This window comes from Tachysurus fulvidraco, chromosome 1 (genome assembly GCF_022655615.1).
Source record: "Tachysurus fulvidraco isolate hzauxx_2018 chromosome 1, HZAU_PFXX_2.0, whole genome shotgun sequence".
NCBI lineage: Eukaryota > Metazoa > Chordata > Actinopteri > Siluriformes > Bagridae > Tachysurus > Tachysurus fulvidraco.
Genome location: NC_062518.1, coordinates 25,578,854 through 25,604,480, shown reverse-complemented (window position 1 = coordinate 25,604,480; position 25,627 = coordinate 25,578,854). Strand labels below are relative to the sequence as shown.

Sequence of the window (25,627 nt, the reverse complement as noted above, 5' to 3'; positions counted from 1 at the left end):
AATAATGACAGTTCCACATGCTCAACTGGCAACGAATGAAATGTGCCAAACCACTGGAGCAGAAGCAGACCGAAATGAGGGATTGAGCTGTTATAGAAATTGGTTTGTGGGAACATGAGAGCCATAAAAGCCTCCCAACTGCCATGATTTTAGCATTTTTCAGACATTACTGATATTTTAATTGAAAATGCTAATTCAAACATTTATCTGTATTAACACTTACATTTTTGAGACACCAGTGAAATGAAACTGGGAAACATCCAATTGAATTTGGACTTTTGTGCATTTGGACTCAAATGCTGTGAGGGAGGCCATTTTTGTGTTTGTTTGTTTTTGCTGGGAAGTCATTGCCTAATGGTTAGAGAGTCTGACTCCTAACCCTAAGGTCGTGGGTTCGAGTCTCGGGCCGGACACGACTGAGGTGCCCTTGAGCAAAGCACCGAACCCCCCCAACTGCCCCCCGGGCGCCGCAGCATAAATGGCTGCCCACTGCTCCGGGTGTGTGTTCACGGTGTGTGTGTGTGTGTTCACTGCTGTGTGTGTGTGCACTTTGAATGAATTAAATGCAGAGAACAAATTCTGAGTATGGGTCACCGTACTTAGCCGTATGTCACGTCATTTTCACTTTTCACTTTCGAATTGGGGTTCAAAAACATTGGGGCTAGGGGTTTAGGGAACTTTTTGTGACGAAATCAAAATAATCCAGGGATAATGTTGGCAGATTTTCTTGCAGGGGCAAGAATATGGAGATAATGAAGACTGCTAAGGACATTTTAATCTTTGCCAAAGGGGACATTTCTCTATTGGCTGCTTCATACTTCAAGTTGAAAGGGTTCTTGATGGTTCTTGTATGTTGGGAAAGATTCGACCTTCCACAAACAGCATTATTAGAGATGCTGAGTTTGTAAACCTGCACCGAGTATAAGACTCACTGCAGGGTAGCAAAAGTAGCATATTTTGTAGGAAATAGAACAGATAGATGCAATGTCTCCCACCCACAACGTTTAAGTCTAGAGAAAATACAAACACGCAAAGTGGAGGACTAAAAATACTTTTCAATATGGCAGAATCACACCTGTTCCTGTCATTCGTCTTTACTACCATAGCTGATTTATCCTGGTCAGCGTCACAGTAAAGCTACAGCTGATACACGGGAGACAGCATAAAGTGGAAACATGCCCTGAATGTGATGCCATTCCCTAACCCTAACCCTAGCAACATTCCCACTCGTTCACACCTAGGAGCAATTTGTTGTGGTTTGATGTTTGAGGGAACAGAAACCCAAAGAAAAGCCACATTTATACAGGGAAAAGTTCCACACAGACAATTTGACACTTTTGAGAATGAAAATGAATTTATGTTTACATTTTACACACCCCTAACCCAAATGGGTCCCAACCCTGTATTGATAGCTCCGCCCACACATACATACATAACCCAGGCAACTAATGGAAAGAAATGTGTCTTTATCATAGCTAAAGGGAAGAACAATACGATTGCAGATAAACAAACAAGCAAAAATGACACACAAGCATAATCATGTAAAGGACAAAGGCATATATTAGTTCTGTGTAACAAAGCAAAACCAACGTTACTCACCTATCGAGAAGGAAAAAAGTGCCTCGGCGTCTTAAGTAAAGTTGGTGCATATTCACAGATTTGAGTTTCCCGAGTCAATAACTCCTGAGCTAAACGCTGTTACTACACAAAACGCGGTTGTAGCTGCCTCTCTACATTACTACAATAGAAAAGAGGTGTTATTTGTGTAGTAACAGCGTTTAGCTCAGGAGTTATTGACTCGGGAAAGTCCAATCTGTGAATATGTGGCCAACTTCCTGCTCCTTCAGTTCTCTCCAGCGCTGGAAAGCTGATCCTATATTAACACGTCCTACTTCTTGCCTTATCGTAAGCCTTTCTACGCTTTCTTTCTTTGTTTTTATCCTCCATGTCAATGTTAAAACCGCTTTCTGCTAAGCATCACACATGCGCACTGAACACTCTCTCCGCCGCATATTGACAAGCCCCGCCCCTTTCTGCTCATTGGCTACACGTTTGTTTTGTTTTTTGTTTTGATTTTTGTTTATTATCGGGCCGACTCAGTTTTCTGAAGCATTTCTCAAAAATCTGAGACCCCACCTTAAATAATGGACATGGAACTTCAAATCAATGTTTCAATTAGCATTTTTCCAGTTAGTTTCCAACAAAATTTGTCAAGTCTGGAAAACAGTGCCATATTCATGCCTGGGAACGAAGAAGGCTTGAGAAAGGATGGCACATACAGTCTTGTTTTGGACAGACTGTTGTGCTGCATCTGCCAGATCTCACTGTTTTCAAACCACATGGCCCTTGGAGAAGGAAAAGTGCTTGGCTCTAATGTGATTTAGGATGTCTAATGCTTTTGAAGGAACTGAGTGTCTCTGAAACACTCGTGCAGATGAAGGAAAGCTGGACTCTGAACACAGGACAGACTGGTAACGATTGTGATTTTTTTTTTCCTTTACGATTCCCGTATAATTCTAAAGCATAGTTAATTAGTCAACCTAATAGGATTCTTCATTATCGTCACAAAACATAGCAATAAAGCCAAGGGACACATTCTGTAAAAAAAACAAACTGAAATTTTTAATTATATGATCTGGGCAGTGAGCTGAAGGAGTTGATCTTCTCGCTGTTTTGGATGATGAAATCTGCCAGCACCTTTTTGTGCCATGAATATTTTGTGGTAGTTCCAGGCTGCTTCGCATTGAAGCATTTTTTTGCTGTGCTTTCTGATCAGAGATGAGAAACTACTAAAAAGGTACAAAATAAAACACCAGCAACCACAGACTTTGGACTTTTCTTCTATAGGAAAAAGCTTGTTTTGTTCTGTGAAGTTAAAGAAGAAGCAGTGTGGTGTGAAGCTTATGTTTTATGCCTCACAGCTCTGTGCACCAACATCAACTGGCCTAATGATGGCCATGGAAAACAGAAAGAAAGCACAATGCTAATAATTCCCACAAGGTGCTGTTTTCTCTGTGTGTGACACGGATAATGACGCCCAGTGGCAGCTCTGTGGTTGGAGAGAACACCTACGTTATTGCATGTGTGTGTCAGAGAGTGTGGGAGTGAGAGATAGTGGGAGTTATTAGGACAAGACGGGGCAGACACTGGATGGACACTACTAACGGCTCATTAACTACAAAAGACCAGACCAGTCAGTCTCAGTCTCTCTCTCTCTCTCTCTCTCTCTCTCTCTCTCTCTCTCTCTCTTTCTCGCTCCCTCCCTCCCTCCCTCCCTCTCCCTCTCTCTAATCATAAGCCTTACATGTTTTAAAACAGACTTCTGCATAGTACAGCAGAGTAGAAAAGTTGCACTGCATATTAGAAAGCCAATTCTCGCTCAATACTTTTTTTCTTACTTGTTTCTAAACCCAGGAAAAAAAAAAACAGCAAAAAACGTATTGAACACAGGCGGATCACATTTGGGGTATGACAGCTCTTCAAAAAGCAATCCGGTGTACAGACAAGAAATTATTATGTGTATCTGGTGGATAAAATGCCTTCAAACAACGTCTATACAATTTGTAAAAAAAAAAATCTGTAAGCTTCATATTTCTTCTGGTCACAGACTCAAAACAACAACAACAACAACAACAAAAACTACATACTTAAGACCCTACACTCTGAAAACAATTCTCTTCATTGTTCTTAAACTTATAGTCCAAGTTTATGCAGAACTTACAACGATGGGGAATTCAAATCCCTTTATAAAGAGGTTTATGTATCTCAAGCAGGCAGGCACTAAATTCCAGGGGTTTCGTTACCACGACGTAAAGTGGGCGTGTCTCCGGAGGTCTTGGAAAAACGCCTCCTTTAAAAAAAAAAAACAGCATACTACGAAGGACAAAACAGTCATACAGGTTGATTTATTTTAGAAAACAAATAAACAACCAAAAACTACGGTTAGGGTTAGATTATCAAATAGGCCACGCCTACCTGATGACGCAATATCTGTTACGCTGTACTGAAATCCCTGGAAATAAGTGCCTGCCATCTCAAGCACCCCTATTTTGGTTAGCAGAACTATTCAATACCCAAGACGACTAGCTTAGAATAAACAGAGCCAAACCATTTATCCATCGTACAATCCGCACAATAAATACTCTAATAAATACTCACTTTGTACCTACAGTAGAAATCCATCCGTTTTTCATCTTTGATTCATCTGTATCTTTTATCTACACATACATATAGAAACAGTGCTCTGAAGGCTGCAAAATCTTACTTTTAGTAGTCTAACTTTGTGCATAAACCCACCAGAGATGCCATTTAATCTGTAGTTCACTCACTTTCCTCCTTTTTGACCCTCCACTTACATAGTTTTCAGTTTGCACAGCTTTAACTGATGGAGACATTTGACCAATGCTATTTATTTTATGCAACACCCTAAAATGAAGAATAATTCCTCACATCCGTAGTTAGCTAAGATTATCATCAGGACACACACACACACACACACACACACACACACACACACACACACGCACACACACACACCTGGTTGACGATGTAGATTCCATAGTCGATCTTCTGCCGCCGTAGGATGGGGTGCAGGTAATGGAGCCAGTATTTCAGGTGGTGTTCTCTGTGCCGAAATGGAATGATGATGGCTACTTTTTGCTTTGGCCGACAGTCCGGCGGTGTGTACTTGCCCCCTTCCGTTACGTTAGGATTCTCTCTCTGCACCCTCTCCATGCTCATCAGAGAGCTGAACTCGATCAGAAGACGCCCCACTGCACACACAACACAAATACGGTTAGAAAAAAACTTGTTATTTACCCGTGCTGACTGAAACAATCTGAAATAAAATCGAAAAATAGAAACCTAAAAATAATTGTTCCCTAATTTGAAATTCAGAAGCTTCTCAGGCAACACGAGAGGAAGTAAATCTTGAGAGGAAACAGATTCAAAAGAGAAACCATCCTCTTTGGGGATTTTTAATAATAGAAGCATACAATCATATAGTGAAAAATCCTGTGGACGTATACAAGATGATGAGAGCCTCAAGAAATACTACTTATAATGTATTTTTGTAAATATTTTAAATGAATACTCATTCACTGATAGGTCTTCAGTAACCACTTTATCCTGTTGAAGGTCACAGCAGATCGAGGAAGCAACCCCAGACATCTACCCTAGATAGGACGCCGGGTCCTTCATGGGCACCAGGCACACACTTGATAGCTCAACAACTGAACTAAACTGTACCGAGCACACACACACACACAAACACACACACACACACACACACACACACACAAACACACACACACACACACACACAGTGTGGACTGCACTGATCTGCAGCAAACAAACACTGATCTAATACACATCCATGTCTACAGCACCACCCATATTAAACTGTTTACACACAGTTTTTGCAATCTTCGCACATGCTGTCTTGCACATCCAGTCAATTCCTTTTTTTGCACACCACATTCAATACCTCATACTGCTTCTATTACATAAGTGAATACATGTTGAATAGAACCCTCTTGGTCAGATTCCTATATTTTTGCACAATGTACAGTATAGTATACAGTATGCACACTGATCTGCACTGATTTGTCTTGCACAGATGCCCTTTATGTGCTTAGGACATCTTACTTTAAGTCCTTAGCTCTATGTTGTTTCCTTGTCAATCTGGCTTTGTTCTATGTACAGTAGCACCATGGTCCTGGAGAAACGTTGTCTCACTTCACTATGTACTGCATCAGCCGGTTGAAATGACAATAAACGCTTCTTGACTTGATTTGATTCACAGATTGGGGCACTGTAACGTAGCCAATCCTAATTGTGTTTGGTAGGAAACCGGAGAACCCAAAGGAAGCCCACATTTCAAACATTTCAAAATTTGAGAGACTAATGAGAGACGCTGAATTCGAATCAAGGTTTCATAAACTGCTGATCCAATCAGTAAACTTAAAACACGCTTCAAATTTCTCCTCTATCAGCCAGGGTACTGTTGGGCTTCTCGTGTTCTCATTATCAAGGTGTCTAAGCCGTTAAATATTCATAGAGAAGACAGGTTGCAGACAGGCTCAGATGCTATGACCCATTATTTCCTAACAGGGCCACAATCAAGACTCGGCTCATCAGACATTTAAATCACTCGTGGAGCGATACATAAAGGAGGAACACATGCTGAGCCACAGGCCCTATAAATGAGAAGACTCTAATGATGGACAGCTTTAGGAGCAGGTACAGGCCACTTTTCAGCTCTGATAAATGATCAAACATACAGAAGCTCTTCATTATGTGAGAGACTGACACTCAGGGGAGATGAGTGCATGTTCGAGTACTGCACAATCCACCATCCTGAATCAAAATGAAACAAAACACCTCTGTGCCAGGCACCAGTCAAACAACAATGCTGACTGAAACCCATCCAAACATCACAGAGCTATTGATCTGAATACAGCGGATGAAAGTGTGTGACACACTCACACAAACAAACACACAAGAACGGTTTGAGTTGAAAAAAAACCCCAAAATAACTGCTTAATGAAGTTGCTTGAGCAAAGACGGATTGTTTGAGCTTTCTCTGTTCCCAAATCATTAAATAAGCAGTGGCAGGGCAACCGGGGCAGCATGCAGGAGACATCTAGAGATGTGTGTGTGTGTGTGTGTGTGTGTGTGTGTGTGTGTGTGTGTGTGTGTGTGTGTGTGTTTTCTTTTGCTCTCTGGAGTGAGATAAATCTGCTTTTGCTGATAGGCTTCTTTTTAGGTCAACTATTTCTCTCGCAATCCAATGTTTATAAATCTTTAAGTTATGCCATTGATTCCCCTCCAGCCTATAGCGAGTGTCATAATGGTCATTTTTTTTTACAAACCTGACAAGAAAAGATGGTGGATGGGACAAATAAACTGTTGTGTCTACTTTTTATGAGATGTGGCACCCGCCAACCCAATTACAGGCTGTTTCCTCCTTCCTGCAATAAATCCAGCGTTCAGCTCCACTGTGCTCCGTCGCCACCATTCAAAAGGCTCGTCTGAAGTGATCCTTCCACAAAAGCTGATTGGATCTGGCCACATTTAATTAGCAGCTTTAGGAAACAAAAAAGCCAAAGAGGAAAGGGCTATAGAAGGAGGAGAAATGAGTACAGTCAATCTTAAAGGTGTTGACAATATGCAAAAAAAAAACCAAAAAAAAAACATCATGTAATAAATAAGCACAATTTAGTGCAAATAAAATGCTGAGAGAAGAAGTTAAACTACACACAGCACATTAAAGGTGGGGTCTCTGTTGTTTGAGAAATGCTTCAGAAAACTGTGTCGGGACGACAAACAAAACAAAAATCAAAACTAACGTGTTGCCAATGAGCAGAAAGGGGCGGGGCTTGTCAATATGTGCGGAGAGTTCAGTGCGCATGTGTGACATTAGCAGAAAGTGGTTTTAACATTGACATGGAGGATAAAAACAAAGAAAGAAAGCGAAGAAAGGCTTACGATAAGGCAAGAAGTAGGACGTGTTAATATAGGATCAGCTTTCCAGCGCTGGACAGAACTGAAGGAGCAGGAAGTTGGCCACATATTCACAGATTGGAGTTTCCCGAGTCAATAACTCCTGAGCTAAACGCTGTTACTACACAAATAACACCTCTTTTCTATCGTAGTAATGTAGAGAGGCAGCTACAACCGCGTTTTGTGTAGTAACAGCGTTTAGCTCAGGAGTTACTGACTCGGGAAATTAATCTTTATTTAAGACGCCGAGGCGCTTTTTTCCTTCTCGATAGGTGAGTAACGTTGGTTTTGCTTTGTTACACAGAACTAACATATGCCTTTGTCCTTTACATGATTATGCTTGTGTGTCATTTTTGCTTGTTTGTTTATCTGCAATCGTATTGTTCTTCCCTTCAGCTATGATAAAGACACATTTCTTTCCAGTAGTTGCCTGGGTTACGTATTCATGTGTGGGCGGAGCTATCAATACAGGGGTGGGACCGACATAGTTTGCTGAATATCATTTCTTTATTGTTTAATGGAGTAAACACTATATTTTATGCAATATGTCAGTTTAACATCCATCACCTAATGTAGGTCAATTAAAATATGGTTTAGAATATATAACGATCATCGGGTTTTTAGAGAGTAAACAGACATGTACTGTATATACTTCACTTCCCAGAGTAAACAGCACAAACAGCACTTCTTCTATTGCTCCAAGTTCCACTTCTTATGCCTGTGTGTCCATTGTATGCACTTTCAATGGTGGACAGGAGCTGGCATGAGCACGCTGACCTTTCTGCAGTCACACAGCACCACAAACACAGCAGGGTGCTTTGTACTGTACACAAATCTCCCAGAAACATTATTAAAACGGTTTGCGACTAGGGTTGCAAAGGGGCGGAAAGTTCCTGGTAAATTTCTGGAAAATTCCCGGAAACTTTCCACTGGAACTATTCCAAATTGGAAACTTTATGGGAATTTATGGGAATTTACAGGAATTTATGGGAATTATTTGGAAATATAGGGAAATTTCTATAAACTATATCATATACAAACATAAATAAACATTTTATTTGGTCATGAAACTCCTAATTTACTGCTTATTAAGAGTTAGTAAGGTAGTTATTACGTTTAGGTATTGGGTACATTTAAGAATGTAGAATAAGGCATTAATATGTGCTTAATAAGTACTAATTAATAGCCGATATTCTATTAATATTCATGCTAATAAGCAACTGGTTAAATGACCCTAAAATAAAGTGTTACTGTGCATGTTATGGAAGGATGCAAGTACATGCAGGCGGTGTGGCCTCAATGGCTCTCCAGTAAGCAGTGTGCTGTGTGCAAGTGACCGAGGAATGCAGGGTACAAGTCAACTTAAATTGCATGAAATCTTGTTGTTTTAAACAAAATTATGCTGCAAGATTTTTTTTAACTACATTTAAGTCCCTTGTTATTGGCAACGCTGCATTTTTTTAAAAAAATTCCTAGTTTATTTCCATATATTCCCGTTAATTCCCATATATTCCCGTTAATTCCCATAGAAAGTTTCCATCCTTGAAAATTCCCGGAATTTTGCAACCCTATTTGAGACTGATGTGACAGTAGCCCTTCTGCTAGTTAAATCCAGATATACATATCTCACCACGCTCACACATCCATGAGCCTTTGGGGCCCAAACCCTTGTTGCTGATTTATGGTTTTGTCCTTCCATAAAAAACTGAAGTGGATACTTCTCACTGCTGACCAGCATCCCAGAAGCCTTTCCATTTCAGAGATGCTCCAATCAAGTTGACAATGTCATAAGGTTTCATGTTTGTGCATTTCTCCCGTATTCAACACAACATAATGTTTTGGCTTATAGGTGTTTATATCAGGAAACCAGCTTTATTAAGGGATTTTGTGACATAACAGATTGATATAGTGGTTGCGGCATTGGACTTTTGTTCAGAGGGTTCTGAGGTCGAATCCCAGGACCATCAAGCTGTCACTTCAAGGCCCTTGAGCAAGGCCCTTGACCCTCAAATGCTCGGTGAAGCTTCTTCAATCTGTTGATTTGTAACACAGCCCATTGTGCTTCTTTAATTTTCTGTATCAAATAACGTGGTGGTCAACAATGTAGTAAACATTTCTCTGTCATGTCTAAAGCTTGTCGCTTTGCTGTAAATTTCAGAATCACTTCACAAGAGGAAAGAGAAAGAAATGTCAATGCTTCAGGCAAGCAAGACAAGTAGTGCCCTTGTCAGACACTCTGGAGAAAACTCTCCGCTGTTTCCCAACTGCAAACTAAATTTTAGCAGAGTGGCAGGAACTTCATATCTACCAGTTCCTCTGAGAGTCACTTTTAAATCTGCCATCCGGACTTCTCAAACTCCAAGCAGATGCAATCCCACTTGGGTCTCGGATCTGCGAAGGACAAGCTTTATGCTGCTGCCCTTCAAGAACTCAATACACTACACATTATCTTGTTGATTCAGAGTCAGAGTCTCCCTGAAAGGTCCAACAGCAAAGAACATGTTGTGTTCTTCCTAATGCACCACTTGCTTAATATGTGATGGCCCGTGGGACCAATTAGCTGTGTGCCAAAGCTGAAATTTCTGTCCATGTCTTAAATGTTGCCAAATATGACTTTTTTTTTAACTAAAACAATGTTTTTCATTAGAATTCCCTCTTACATTCTGTCTGCTCTCTGCCTACAGAGGTCACAGAGGCTAAGGAGCCAGTTTAACGAACACAACAGCAAATAGGCTTGTGTGATATTGATTTTTTTTTTGTTCCTTGTTTGGGGTCCATGGTTTGACCTCAGAATAAAGAATTTAATCACCTAGGATCAATAGCCTAAAAAAGACAAATTTCAGGATTAAGTAGTTTGTAAATAACATCAGCTATGCAGTCAGTAACTGATAATATGGACTGATCAGTCTGCCCGAAGTTGTCTCAAAGCTGAATGTTTTTTATCCCGTATCATTCGCGGATAATCTTGTATTTGGACATTTTGCCACCATTTTTGTTTGTAATCAGATTCCGACTGCCAGAATATCCGTGATCGTCAACATCGTCTTACATACATCATTAAAAAATCATAAACTACAATAAATTTAGCGAATAGAACTGAGGTCGATGTGACAGTGAGGCATATTTCCGTTTAGGAAAACCATCTAGTTTACAGAACTACATAGCCTACAGAAGGAGAAGCTTTTTCCAGGCTGCCACACATTTACTCAGGATAACTGTAATGTCATACTGTAATGACTGAATCTTAGATGTATACATGAGGTGATCCTGTACACCTACTGCCATCCCTGTGTTCCTGTGCATGTTCTCTCTGTTCTGACTGTGCTGAAGACGCATGTGTGACAAGGAGCTGAGAAACGTTTAGTGATTTTGCCGGCGTATTACTACGGCTCCGACAGTGATCAGCACCTGAGGAGAAGTTAGGGAGTTTATCATGTGCTGGTGTTAGAGAGTCTGACACCTATCCCTAAGGTTGTGGGTTCGAGTCTCGGGCCGGCAATACCACGACTGAGGTTCCTTTGAGCAAGTCACCGAACCCCCCCAACTGTTCCCCGGGCGCCGCAGCATAAATGGCTGCCCACTGCTCCAGGTGTGTGTTCACGGTGTGTGTGTGTTCATTGGTGTTACAACGTATGTTTATGACCTGTTCTTACTGACTTACTGAGAGTTTATGACCTTTGTCTTTCAGTGTCCAAAAGTGGGTTGGACAATCACAATGCAAATTCTGTCAGCAAGTCAAGGAGCAAGAGCAAGAGAGATAGTGAATAAAGGAAGGACATACAGTACAAACAGGAAAAGCTGGCTCATTTCTGTTCTAGCAAGAGAACAAGGCTCTTCTAGAGCAGAGGGAGATTAGCAAGATCAGGAAATCTACTTAAAGCCAAACATGAGGAGAAGACCAATCCAATCAACTGAGCCCATGTTAAGTACCTAAAGTGTTTAGATCCAATCAGTGAGTAAAGCTCTCATCTGGCTCCTACTTTGACCACTGGGGTAATGACCAAATGCTTAGTTTAGAAATAAACACACAATTTAGGCTGTGTGGGTTGTGATAGAGTACAGCGATTACTTTTTATTTGCTCGCCTCTTACTTAATTGCAAAATTGTTCTTTTAACCCTGCGAGAATGACCTGCATACCTATAGCAGTATTTTATAGAACTCTGTAAATCATCCACATAAACCCATAACATATTCTTATGTACTCGACTGATCGCTTTTAAATTCAAATCTGCAGATGAGAATCGTTTCAAGAAAGACATGTTATCTAATTTAAGGCGTTAGTAACTCTGCTAGGATTTTCTTGTTGGCAGTTTTTGGCACCCGATGCTTCAGGATGCAGTTGCCACTCCCCAGGAAAGCATCGCCATCTGTTGCACCATTGTAGTGAAGCTCTGGAAGATGAGATGTGGGTAGGACCATATGTGTAGCTTCCATGCAAGGCAGAGAAAGGTGCTCGACCTACAGCAGCAACAGCAAGCAGCAAAAACCAATCAGCCACAACATTAAAAGCAGTGACAGGTGAAGTAAATAACATGGAGTAATATATTACAGTGGCACCTGTCAAGGGGTGGGATATATTCAATGAACAGTCACTTTTTCAAGAGTGAGGCGTTGGAATCAGAAAAAAGTGGGCAAGTGTAAGGATCTGAGTGACTTTGGGTCAGAGCATCTCCAGAACAGAAGGTATTGTGAACTCTTCCTAGTAGTGGTTAATACCTACCAAAATGGTGCAAAGAAATTCACAATTTGCCGAAAAAGGTTCATGCTGGCTATGAGAGAATGTCCCACCTTCCTAAACATTATTATATTTAACTGCACGCCTTCTTGACAACATTCATCTCTAATGGCTGTGGCCTCGTTCAGCAGGATAATGCACACTTCACACCACACTTCAAAAATAGTTCAGGGACGGTTTGAGGAACATGACAAAGGTGTTCACGTGGTCTTCAGTATCCCAAGATCAATCAGCATCCGTGGGATAAGCTGAACTAATAAGTCCAATCCGCAGAGGCTCCATCTCTAACCATAAAGGATCTACTGCCTGACCAAGGTCTTGGTGCCAGATACCACATCATACCTTCAGAGGTCTTGTGGAGTCCATGCCTTGATGCGGCCCAAGTGAGACCTACAAAATAATTAAAGCACAAGGGGATGCGTCTTGTCCTCTCGTTTTCATTCTCTAGGCAAAGAGTTATTCGGTGAATGTGACCACTGAACCATGAAGGTGGGGGTAACTAATCAGCAGATGGAGGAGGAGCTGACAAACTGCTGCACTCCCAATACCACGGAAAGAGAAAAAGCAGGTAAAAAAAATTGAGAGATTGAGCTTTAGTTGAAAGGAAAAAAAGAAGAAAAAATGTTTGTGGATGTGATTTAAAGGAAGTGAATGAGGATTTTCACTCTGTCGGGTCTCGACAGAGAGACAGTGGCATAGGCCAGGAGCCAGTGGGAGAGCTTTGCCAGCTCTTAATCTGCACTTCAGCCCCAAAAAAAGTCAAGCTACCCCACTGCTTAAACAACACAAGAGCCACAATCCAATGCCATATCCTACTTCAGACTCACAGAGCTGAGAAAATGGCCAAAAAAATTTATGCAAATACGTTCTAGTGTGTTCCATCCAAAACCACATCCTACTAATGCACTAAATAACACACCCAAGTACTCCATTAGCTCAATGTAGTGGAGAAAACTGCACGATTTGTTTAAAGCTGCATTGACATTATGCTTTATTTTCCTGATATTAAGCTCGGCTTTACATTTTTACCTTAACGACCCCTTCATAGTTACATCAGAACCCTAATAGCGTCCGATTCGTTGTGTAGACGTATAGTGCTGCTCAGACATTAAAATAAATTTTTGGCATAAAACTAGACAAAGCGAACACACAAATGATGTGGAAACATTAGCCTTTTTTACATTTATTTATTTTTATTTATACATTTATTGTTATCCTTTTGCGGAAAAAAAAACTATGTGGAACTTTGCTTTCAGTAACTGGTGTAGCTTCCTTGAACAGCAATAACTTTAACCAAACATTTTAAACTTTAGTTTAAGCAGCATTAAAGGTGGGGTCTCCGTTGTTGGAGAAATGCTTCAGAAAACTGTGTCGGGCCGCCAAACAAAACAAAAACAAAACTAATGTGTAGCAATGAGCAGAAAGGGGCGTGTCTCGTCTATATGGGCGGAGAGAGTGTTCAGTGCGCATGTGTGTTATTAGCAGAAAGTGGTTTTAACATTGACATGGAGGATAAAAACAAAGAAATAAAGCGAAGAAAGGCTTACGATAAGGCGAGAAGTAGGACGTGTTAATATAGGATCAGCTTTCCAGTGCTGGAGAGAACTGAACATCTTCCACGTGAAACGGAGATAAACCTTTCACGCTACAACACACAGTACTACAATAACACATTTGTATTACCATAGTATTACTCATTGAGTTCATTTATTGATAAAAAAATTATATACCCTCGGTCAGCTGCCCCAACAGGTTCCACCATAATACTTGTCTGGGTTATACTTGGGTTATACAGTACTTGTCTGGTGTATGTGTGGGGGCGGAGCTATTAAAACAGGGGTGGGATCCATTTGGGTTATGGGCGTGTTTGTTTTGGTGATTTCAAATGTCAACATTGGCTTTCAAACAACGGAGACCCCACCTTTAAGGCAGCTTGGTTTACATTTTAATATAAAAACGTACATGTACATGTGTGTTATAGAAAAGAAAAGCAATTTGTGAATTCTTACCCCGAGTGATGGTTCAGTGGTGAAGGTTTTGGGCTACTGCGCAGGGGATTGTGAGAAATCTCAGCACTGTCAAGCTGCCACTATTAAGCCCTTGAGGAAGACCCTTAACCTTCAGCTGCACAGCTCAACTGGAAGTCTCTTTGGATAAAAGCTTCTATCAAATGAATAAAATTTCAAACGTACATGACCAGGGTACAGACATTTTTGGATTCTGATTACTAACCAGATCAGGCTGTACTGCACTGTGTGCTAAAAAGCAAAATCAAAATGGACTTCACCAGGGAACAAGAGGTCGTGTTGCCTCCTATGTTCTCCGTCAGTGGGAAATGATCTCGATCTCAAGGTTTACTAACTTGCCAAAGTCCAATCAGTGTTTAAAAGGGTTTGAAATATCAAGGACTGAAATTGATTTGCATTCACTGCCCCTGGATGTCTTTCAGGGAGCAGACTGATCATCAAGAGCATCAACTCATGATAAATACACACTACAGTCTGATATATTACAGTCGACCGCCGTGTTGATCGCCTCGCAGTCAGCAAACAGGAAAGAACACGTTTGAATCCGACTCTGTTTTTAATTACGATGGATGTGAATGGTGTAGTTGTTGACATTATGGTACTCGCACAACAAGCCAAAGACAGTTTCTTTTCTACTGATTAACTCTTACTGAAATCCATATCATTTTAGACAAGTTAAGTTAGTTTGTGACCTTAACAAATACATAACATTAATATTTATTAATTAACATTAATAAACATTAATAATGTTGTTTTTGCCAAACTCAGTGAAGTGAAATAAAGCCTTTCTGTATATATGTTTTATATATATAAAATAAAAAAAGGGCAAACATTTTTTTACAGTGTCTTTATTTCTTAAACATAATGTATTTAAATATGTGTTGAATTTCAGCTTTTAAAATTAAGAACGAGGGCGTTTCCCCCTCCAATTTACAATTCATCCATTTATCCAAAAACAGATGCAATTTAATTAATAAATATTTCTTTATAATAGAATTTGCTAAATAAAACATTTTTAAAGCCTGGCTGAACGTCTTTAGGAGAAACAACGCAACCAAACGGATGTCTTTAAACAATACAAGATGGAGGATAAAAAAAAAGAAATAATAGTCCCTGGATAAACCGTGGAGTCATAAGAGATAAGAGGCCATCTCACATCTATATTTTAAAGATTGCACAAATTTGAGCCAGGGATAATAACATTGATAAAATCAAAATTCGAATAACACAGACTGTAATGAAATCAATAAAGTCACTAAAAAAAAACCCATTATTAATAAGTCTTCTGATGTAACACACCGAATATGAAATGCCTTGCAGTGCAACATGTTCATATCTGTAAAAGTGGCCTTCTCTGCTCCCACTCAACCAATCACTCAACGTTATTATCCACCTTTTCATTGCAATAGCCCTCATTCGCACAATTAACCGCAGGAATTATTTTGTCAATGATCTGCAGTCAGTGCTCTTAACTGTGCCAGTTCATGGTGTGCATATAAAAATCAGCCTCTTCATCTGCTATAAGTCCTCTCGGCTGCAGGGCCTACTTCACAGGGCTCGAAAGGAGAAAAGACACTCGGGGAAAAGAGAGGAATACACAGGAGTGACTGGGCATGACGAACATGTTGACAAATGAGCATTTAATAATAATAATAATAATAATAATAATAATAATAATAATAATAATAATAAAGTTGCTCACATTTCAATATCTCATTGGGGATGGAGACAAAAGGAATGATACACTATAATAGGAGCTAATAGAAATGATGGAATGGTATCTAGATAAATGGTAAGGAAAACCGACGTCTTCTCGAAGTCATGATTATCACAGATGTACTGTAGGCACTCTTGTTATTCAGCTCCTCTCTCAGATCACTACTTGAGGATCATCATCCATCCTCTGAGAGCGTGAAAAATAAATGACTTCTGAGATTTGCCCAGAGTTGTAAACATTGACTGATTTCAGGCGATGGAAAGGGAGCTTGTTAAAAACACAGTGAAAGTGCTGTGTTAGCTTGATTGCAGCATGTATCTAAGCTCCACTTAAACTCAAATCCTTAATTAGATACTGCCATGGAGTAAAAAAAAGGAGGCAATCAATGACTGCTAGATCAGAGCTATTAAAAAAGCAAAAATGCATATTTATAGCATATTTATTTTTTTTGTGGAAAGCTTGGAGGAGAGGAAAAGAGTCTGGGGTGTTCTTGTCACCACTTGGGTTTCCATACTGTATTACAGGGTAGAAAGCACACTCGTACTACTCACATTTCGCACAGGAGAACACAGGAGCTTAGGCTTATCATAGATAGTGCGAGTCAACAAGCATGTAAAAATGTTAACTCAAAGTGAAACCACCCTTACAAAAATGAGACGCTGCTGAAAAACAGTCAGTAGCATCAATGTCTGGAGGACTTAGCTAACCAAGGCCAAACAGTCTGATAGGTGCATTCTGGGAAGTTTTCAGGCTTCGTTCAGTGCTTCTCTGCTGTACTCTAGCAAGGGGTTTTTGCGTCGCTCCCTCCCAAAGCCGAGGGGACCGGAATTTCTCTTCTCCCTAGCCAATTCCTGGGTAAACCGGAGTACTGCGGTATAAAAGGACCAGCTGAAAGAGACTCGAGCAGGAAAGAAAGACTACTTTTGTCTGGGTCTGCCAGCTGCCATCTCCTCCCAGTCAAACCAAACCTTTCATGTGAAGCCATGGAAAGTCCAGCCAAAGCTTCGAGATAGTAAAAAAGGAGCCGGAAGCAGCAAACCGGAGGCAAAGTGAGTGTTCCCAAGCCAAAGACTGCCCGCTGTGCCACTCCTCCACAAAAAAAAAAAAGGAATGCTGGAAACGAATCAGGCTATCACTCATGAGAAAAATGTACATGAGGAAGAAGGGTCAACAAACCCAGCCTTTGCCATATTGTTGAAGAATACCTGTCCCAGAGGAGTGATCAAAGATAAGCACGGCACAGTTCAAAACACTGATACGGTATCTATGGCTCGGTATCTAGGACTATTAAAGCCAGCCAGACTAACTGCAATCTCTTCAGCTGGGGGCAAAGCGCTGTGAAATTGAGCAGTTTCCTCTCGCTGCTTTTGGAGTGTTTTGCACTGCTGCTGTCCTTCAGCCTTTATACCTCGAAGGCAAACACAGACTCGAACCTACTCATAGTAAGAGTTGTTATAGAGACACTTTATACAGCAATAGACTTTATCATTGTGTAAAAATGCTGTTTGGATATAAGTGAAATATAGTCTTTGATGAGGAAATAATTGTAGAAACAACAATTACTTTTAGTGTCTTAAAAAAACACAAATACTATATATACACTAGACATCGACGTACGATACTTTATACTGATCTTTTAATCCTTTTACAATTTATTAGCTCTATCTGTGCAGGGCTCCAATATAACGTCTGTGGGGGTTGATTTCATTATTACTTGCTTTAATGACACCCACCTCTCACTTCATATACATAGACAGTATTGTCTCTAGATAGTTAGCGTTCCTGTAATCGTTAAGGGCAAAAGCATAATGCAAAATCTCTTAGTTTCACTTCTGCTTAAGTGCAACGTTCCTTATACAGTACTCCAGAACATTTTTTATCAATTCTGTTCCCGCAACTCATAAGTTATTAAACGCTTTAGAATAAGCAGCCAGACTGCAAATATAAAAAGTGTTACACAATAAGTGCAGACAGTTAGAATGAGACTATTTTAAATAACTTGAATAAGGCCATCCTTAAAAATATTTTGGTTTGCAGTAACAGTATATATATATATATATATATATATGTATATAAGTACAATTTTGGTGATGGTGATCACGTAGACGTAGGTATGACTTTAAACAAATTAGCATATCGTGATGTCACTGACTGGGTCTTCAACCCATGCCTTCGGGCGCATCATTGCAAAGCTCATTTTGATGCTGGACACAGTTTTTCCAGAACTTCGTGCCAAGTTAAAGCTATGTTGAGCTATTTTAATGAATTTTTTAGATGTATTATGGTGCCTGAACCCGTATGACTATGACGGTGACTGCGAACATTTTGTTTACTACAGCCACAGCCATCATTACCAAGCGCGAACCGTTGACTCTGACAGTGAATGAGAGTATGAGACGAAGCGAACGCACAGGCCATAGTGTGACATCCGTTAACCAGTAGTGTAAACATAGGTGACGTCACGGGTTTTTATTTAAAAAAAAAAAAGGAACGTAGCCTTCGTTTGTATGTAGGCCTAGGCAATTTATATATTTACAATTCTTACTAAAATATAATTAATATTACTTTATTGCTTTTGTATTAGTTGTTTGAAGAGTAAAAGAAAATGGTCGGTCTTAACGCAAATTTATAACCGGCAAGTCGGTCGGACTTGAAGCAAAAAAAAAATAAAAAATTCGAGTCGATATTGGCAGGGTCAGTCAGGTTACTGCAAACAAGAAATCATCTTGAAATAACTAGCCACTGCATTTATATGCCATTTCTAGTGGATATGTAAGTAAACAATCTACTATACTTTTGGTCAGAAATTGAGTACCGTGATACAAAGTCCATTAAATAATATTGGGAAATGTGACACTGTTTTCTGAAAAGAAGACAGTGGCCCTGATTTATTAAAATGCCACAGTAAGGTCAAGATGTAAATGGGATTTTTGCAGTGTTAACTGTCCCCCTGGAGCTGCAGCTAATTTGCATTATGTTAATAAGGTGAAAACCTGTCAGAATCTGTTATTAGTGTTTTTTGCTATAGATGTGTTTTACCAGGATGATCGTTTTCAGAAACTGCTTGTTGTCTTGAAAATAATGGGTGGGTTGTATTCAACTCAGGGCCGGAATATTTTCTGGCAATACCGAGTGAATATGGCATGAACAACTACGTCTGGAGTAGTGAACATTGTCGTTGTAATTTATGGGACATGGTATGAACAATTACAGTATATATTTATATACAGTAAAACGTTATTGAATGTCACAGGTTACGGCGTGTAAAGCCTTCATTTAGATTATTCCACTACATAACCAGGTGTCTGGTAATCCAGCAGCCCGAGCAGCCTGAGATCGAGTCCTGGGCAGGGAACCAACCCAGCCACTATTGGGTTAACTCTCAGTACCAGTTACAAGCTCAGATAAAATGGGATAAAATTGCATCAGGAAGGGCATCCGGTGTAAAACCTGTGTCATAATCCAATATGCGGATCGGATGATCCACTGTGGTGACCCTGAACACGGAGCAGCCGAAGGACAACAACTTCAGTCCATAACCAGCCGGACATTTGTACTTGATAAAAAATCTCTGGTAATACTTAGTTCTAATGACCTTGCTTGGCTTACACAATTTTTTAGAAATCTTGTATTGAAATAATCTTGCATTTTAACTACATATATGAGTTAAGTTCACATTAAGAGTAATACACAGAGCTTTCAGAGACACAAGCGTTTCAGTTGTGCAAATCGGGTTTCCTGAGAAATGTGAAGTTTTGAAGGATACATATTTTTTTAACTATAGCAGCTATCTTTTCTTAGTACACCGCAGTACACCAACATATGCGTGTTTATATTAAAGCAACTAATAAAGAGCTTCAATGGACTCGCAGCTAAGTCCCATTGTCACTGTGTTACACCGTTGAAGCCTTTCTACATCTTCAGGAAAAGAAAAAAAAAAGTAAACACAGCAGCTGGGTAATTGGGCACAAATGAAGGCTGAGAAGCACAACATGCAATTTTCGGAGGAAAATGTACATCTACCCCCTTCTTCTAAAGCCTAACACTCTGCTGAATGAAACGCAATGCTTTTGCCCTTTCAGCCTTGATCCAGCCATCAGCAGCACCTGTCACGTGCTCATGAAAATTCAATGCTCCCATTTAGTTATTTTTGTTCCAGTCAGCATCAGCATCAGCATCAGCATCTGCACTGCCTCCAAGCAAGATGACACCGGTTCAACTCAGGACATAGGATTGAATTCACACAATGGTTTTGGTCACAATGTTATGTTAAACTGTAGGCTATAATATAATTTGACACTATTTGTCAGCACATTAGCCCCGGTGCAATAAAAAAAAAGAGAGGAAAAAAAAAACCAAACAGGACTGCACACATGACTTGGCTTATTAGTAGCACATAGGATAAAATCTAAAATGGTGTAAACTTTATAGTTCACCTAAAATTATTACTCGATCTGTTTTTCTAATGATTTAAAAGTTGGTAAAATAAAAAGGAAAGGTTTAAATGATTGAATCACTACAGTATATTCAAGGCTTTGGTACTAAGGACTAAGTGTGAATTTAATCTTTGTATTTCTCTTCTCCTACTACTTCTCATTCTTCATTGGGGATTACACCAAACTGTGAAGCACCTGTATAATAAGCATATGTACGGGCGCTTTCAATAATGTCCACTCGCTTTACTGAGCTGCCGATTAAAGGCAGCACGTGGAGGTTTTTGCTATATAACAAGATCTTTAGTAAGAACTTTAAAGTCAGGGTTATAATGTAAAGTTATATACTATTTCTCTCTTTTTTATATAGTGTTTATGATTTTTCATTGTTAAAAAAAATTCCTTGAATTTCAAGGTTTTTTTGGGTTTTTTTTACTGCAACGTGAGTGCAGAATAAAGTCAAAGTCACAACAGCTTTCAGCGAGCATCGATTCACATCCATAGAGGATATGAATGTCCTATACAACAGTCTTGAGCAAAAACTAAAACTATGACATTCATTTTCTACCGCTTATCCAAACTTCTCGGGTCACGGGGAGCCTGTGCCACTCAGGCGTCATCGGCATCAAGGCAGGATACACCCTTGACGGAGTGCCAACCCATCACAGGGCACACACGCACTCTCATTCACTCACACAATCACACACTAAGGACAATTTTCCAGAGATGCCAATCAACCTACCATGCATGTCTTTGGACCGGGGGAAGAAACCGGAGTACCCGGAGGAAACCCCCGAGACAACATGAAAGAACATGCAAACTCCACACACACAAGGCGGAGGCCGGAATCGAACCCCCAATCTTGGAGGTGTGAGGCGAACGTGCTAACCACTAAGCCACCGTGCCCCCCTAAAACTATAACATACTAAGCAAAAACAAATTTCTTAAGTTTAATGAATTTGTAAATAAATAAACGCGAATAAATACATGGGGATACAATTGGACCTATTATGGACATGCCATCTACCCTGTAGTATTTGAATAGCAGTAATTGGAGTGAACCAACAGATTTTCTAGTAACCATCTTTAATCTGGCATAGTCAAGTATAGTTAAACTTTGATCCTGTGTGTAAATGTGCATGAAGTAATTGACTTGACATTGAAGAAATCTGTGCATAGAAGCCTTTATCATCGCCACATATACAGCACATAACAGCACAGTGAAATTCTTTACTTCATATATCCCAACTTTGGAGGTCGGGGTCGGTGCACAGGGGGAAGCTGTGATACAGAACCCCTGGAGCAGTGAGTGTTAAGGGCCTTGCTCAGGGGCCCCAAAAGTGGCAGCTCGGCAGTGCTGGGGCTTAAACCTGACCTTTGACTCAACAACATAGAGCCTTAACTGGATTAATAGACTTAACAGTGGCAGTGTGTGTTTATAATCGTTCTATGGATACAGATATTTGCAGGTTATATATTAAAAACCAGTGAATAAAAACACTAGACCAGTGCTGGGTGTATAATGAAAAGTGTTGCAGATCAGTTGAGACATGCCATGACTGCAGTGTCATTAAAAGAATAAAATTGGCAAGTTGACTTAAATTGCGAGCCCGAGGTAACTGATTTGCATCCACTGACATTTAAGATCTTTAACAGCATTAATGTTGCTGGAAATGTATTATCTCTCATCCACATGGGAGTCAAAATCGACCGCTCCGGCAGCCTTTTCAGCCGCTTCTAATTTGCACGCCGTGACTCGGCTTCTCTCTGCATTACTGCCAGGCATGGCTTTCCTGTCCCATAGCCACAAACTTCCTGAGTAAACAACAGCCACACAAATAACCATTTAATTATTCATACACTTTCTGATCTCAAACAATCAAACAGTATACTAAAACACCTAGGGTTTTTTTACACCTGGTCACTTCCTGTGTTTTCTGTGATCAGATAGCTACCCGATGGTAAAAAGACCAGGTGTAAATGCCCTCTGAAATGGTTTCGAAACGGATATAAATCCGATGGCTCAAACCCCTTCAGGAGGAGGTCTGGGACGCATTGCAGATGAAACTGGACAGGTGTAAATGCATGTGGATGTTCAAGCCACATACGTCAGTGCTATACTCCTCCCAAACAGAATTACGTCACTCGCAGGTGACTCACGAGTCGTGCATCGCGCCAGAAACAAATAACATGACACGACACGCAGGGTTGGTTTTTTGTAGCATAACCGTCGTAACAAGTTTATTCGTCTTCTTTTTGATTGCATTCTGAAAACCGCACACACCAAAGCGTGTTCCATTTCAATTACCCCGGAAATGAGGTCAAATATATTTGCATTTTGTGCGGGAGTAGAAAGAGCGGACTGATATCCGATTCGCCGAGACGCATTTATGTGGCCTAATGTAAATGGAACAGTTTTAACAAATCAGATAGCTATCAGATCAGAGAAAACACATGAAGTGACCAGGTGTAAAAAGGCCCTAACAGATAATGCTGACATTACCGACAAGTTGGTGGCTAAACACCAGAGGCATATCGATATGCTGCTCCACTCCACATGGTAGGGATCTACACTATATGTTTAACAGTTTGGCCATCACATTCATCTGTGCATTTTGAACATCCCATTCCTTGTTTATTCCTGCTTTGCTGTTATAATAATCTACAATCTTTCCACTAGATATTTAAGTGGGCACGTGGGAATTTGATCAATGCTCAAAGGAGCATTACTGAGGTCAGGAACTGACGTCTAGCAAGGTGCCAATGTTGTTCAAGATGGTGAGGTCAGTGAACTTTGCAGGTCAGGTTCTTCCACTGCAACCTTGTACACCATGTAGCTTGCTTTTGTTCACGGGGGCACTGTTATGCTGGAACAGGTTTAGGCCTCTTAGATCCGGCAGTTTGAGTGCTGGTTCAGAGCCAGAGCCTAATTTAGAACCAGTTCTTTCTTTTTCGACACCCAAAGCACCAGATCTGAACCAGGAAAAGTGATTCTTAAGTAGCACCAAAACGTTGCAGGTCTAGACTTAAGAACCGCTTGTGTCAGGAGCTGTGGGCGGGGCTACTGTTAGCGCATTTGATAATGTACCTTAAGTATACCAAAGTTTAATATACTTTAACCTTACCACAATATAATCACTTATCAGCACACATGATAGCAGGTAGCTACATGCTAAGGCTAACTTTTTAGTGAAAGTGACGTGACGTGACATACGGCTAAGTACGGTGACCCATACTCAGAATTCGTTCTCTGCATTTAACCCATCCAAAGTGCACACACACAGCAGTGAACACACACCCGGGGAGCAGTTGGGGGGGTTCGGTGCCTTGCACAAGGGCACCTCAGTAGTGGCCAGCCCGAGACTCTAACCCACAACCTTAGGATTACGAGTCAGACTCTCTAACCATTAGGCCACGACTTGCCACCATTCTGTCTTAATGATAAAATAATGTTATGTACTTTCTCGATTACAACCTCCATTTATACAGATTACATGGAGCTACACGTACACGTTGGATTCGCCACATTTGGATGCTAATGTAGGTTCATAAAGCCATGAGCATTAACAGTAAAGCAACATCCGCCATTGTTGATGTTGTGTTTGTGTTTCCTGCTGTGCTAACGTTGCTGTGTAACGTGACACGTATACAGTGACGTCAGACTCGGCTCAGTGGAACCAACTTTGAACCAGCACCAGCTCTGAACCAGCACCCAGTTCTTTCTGGTGGAAAAGGGGTAATAGTGTATCTGATGCATGAGGTTTGCCACATATACAGTGATTACTTCACAGTATCAGTTTTAGTAACTATGAAAAGCATTAATAAGACCTACATATTGTCTGCTAGCTTCTGGTTGGAAGAAGACGCCTTTTTTTGGTCACATATACATGTTTTTCGCATATCCCAGCTTGTTGGGAAGCTTGTTTCAGCCATTATACTGCATCCCTGGACCAGACAGGGTTAAGGGTCCTGCTCAACAGTGGCAGCTTGGCAGTGCTGGAACCACCAAACGTCAGATAACCCAAGGCATTCACTGTTGTGCCTCCACTGCCCAAATGGCACCCAGTCAACAAAGGTTACATTCTGTAATTCTGTACATTCAGAATTTTAATTTATAACTAGTGACTACAGTTTTGGCAAAGATTTATTGAACAAACACTATCTCAGCTCCCAGTAGATATGACCACAATGGCTTTCTAGGAATCTGCTGTTGTGAGATGATTTGCATGTCCTTTCTATGGATCAACCCACATTAGTGTTCCTCAGTTTCATTACTCTTGTAGTTCTCTGTATGTTAAAGTTGGGGTGCAAGATGTCTGAAAGCATTTATCAATAAATAAACTCAATGAGTAATATTATGGTAATACAAATGTGTTGTTGTAGTACTGTGTGTTTGTACCGTGAAAAGTTTAGCTCCTTTTCACGCGGAAGACGACGTTCAACACCTAGAACCCGAGGCAGGGGTAACGGCAGGTATCCGCCATGTCAATCTTTCAGTCGCTTTCTGCTAATGTTAGACATGCGCACAGAACACTCTCTTCGCCGCATATTGACAAGACCCGCCCCTTTCTGCTTATTGGCTACACGTTTGTTTTGTTAGTCGACCCGACTAAATGCTTCTGAAGCATTTCTCAAACATCGTGCAACCCTCCTTTAAGTCAACTTTACAGCATATGAACTGCAGAACAGCTGAAGAACCTAATTCCAGAACTGGCTCATCTGACAGAAAATCAAAACCTGGAGATACTCATAAACAGAAAACTATGAATTCAGACAGGGTTATTAAGATGCCCGTCATCGTCGGTGCCGTTGAGGACTTTAACTTCAGTGGCCTTTTAAATTTTTTATCAATGCATTTCCCAAAAAAAAAACAACTAACAGATCAGTAACTAACAGTGGTTATTTCGGCAATGTTTGTTCTGCTCTCAGGCTGTGATAGCTCAGATAAAGGTTGGCGTTTTTGATAGCAATCCAGGGAGGTTGATCATGGAGCCACGTAGTCAAAAGGACCATTTCTCTCTGGCCAAATCTTTACGGTTCAGTAGCCGCTGTAATGTCTGGGGTTTAGCTGAACCACATGCACTGCTGCCTCCTGCCAACTGGAGGGATATACGAGCAGAAGGCCTGCTGCAGTAGATGACTTTGACTGAAAGCTCCAAACCAAACCTTTAGTACCAAGTAGCTCAGATTAGTGTCCACAGAGAGGAGAGC

The 25,627-nt window shown here is 40.5% G+C and overlaps 1 protein-coding gene across 2 annotated transcripts in view; it reads right to left on the bottom strand.

Annotated features, from left to right (window-relative positions):
• b4galt2 (UDP-Gal:betaGlcNAc beta 1,4- galactosyltransferase, polypeptide 2) overlaps positions 1-25,627 on the bottom strand; it is a 133,630-nt gene that overhangs the window by 68,208 nt on the left and 39,795 nt on the right. For both annotated transcript variants that reach the window (XM_027133569.2, XM_047822036.1), the window contains exon 3: positions 4,537-4,772. In XM_027133569.2, coding sequence (XP_026989370.1) covers positions 4,537-4,772 — 236 coding nt within the window. The remainder of the gene's footprint in view (positions 1-4,536; positions 4,773-25,627) is intronic.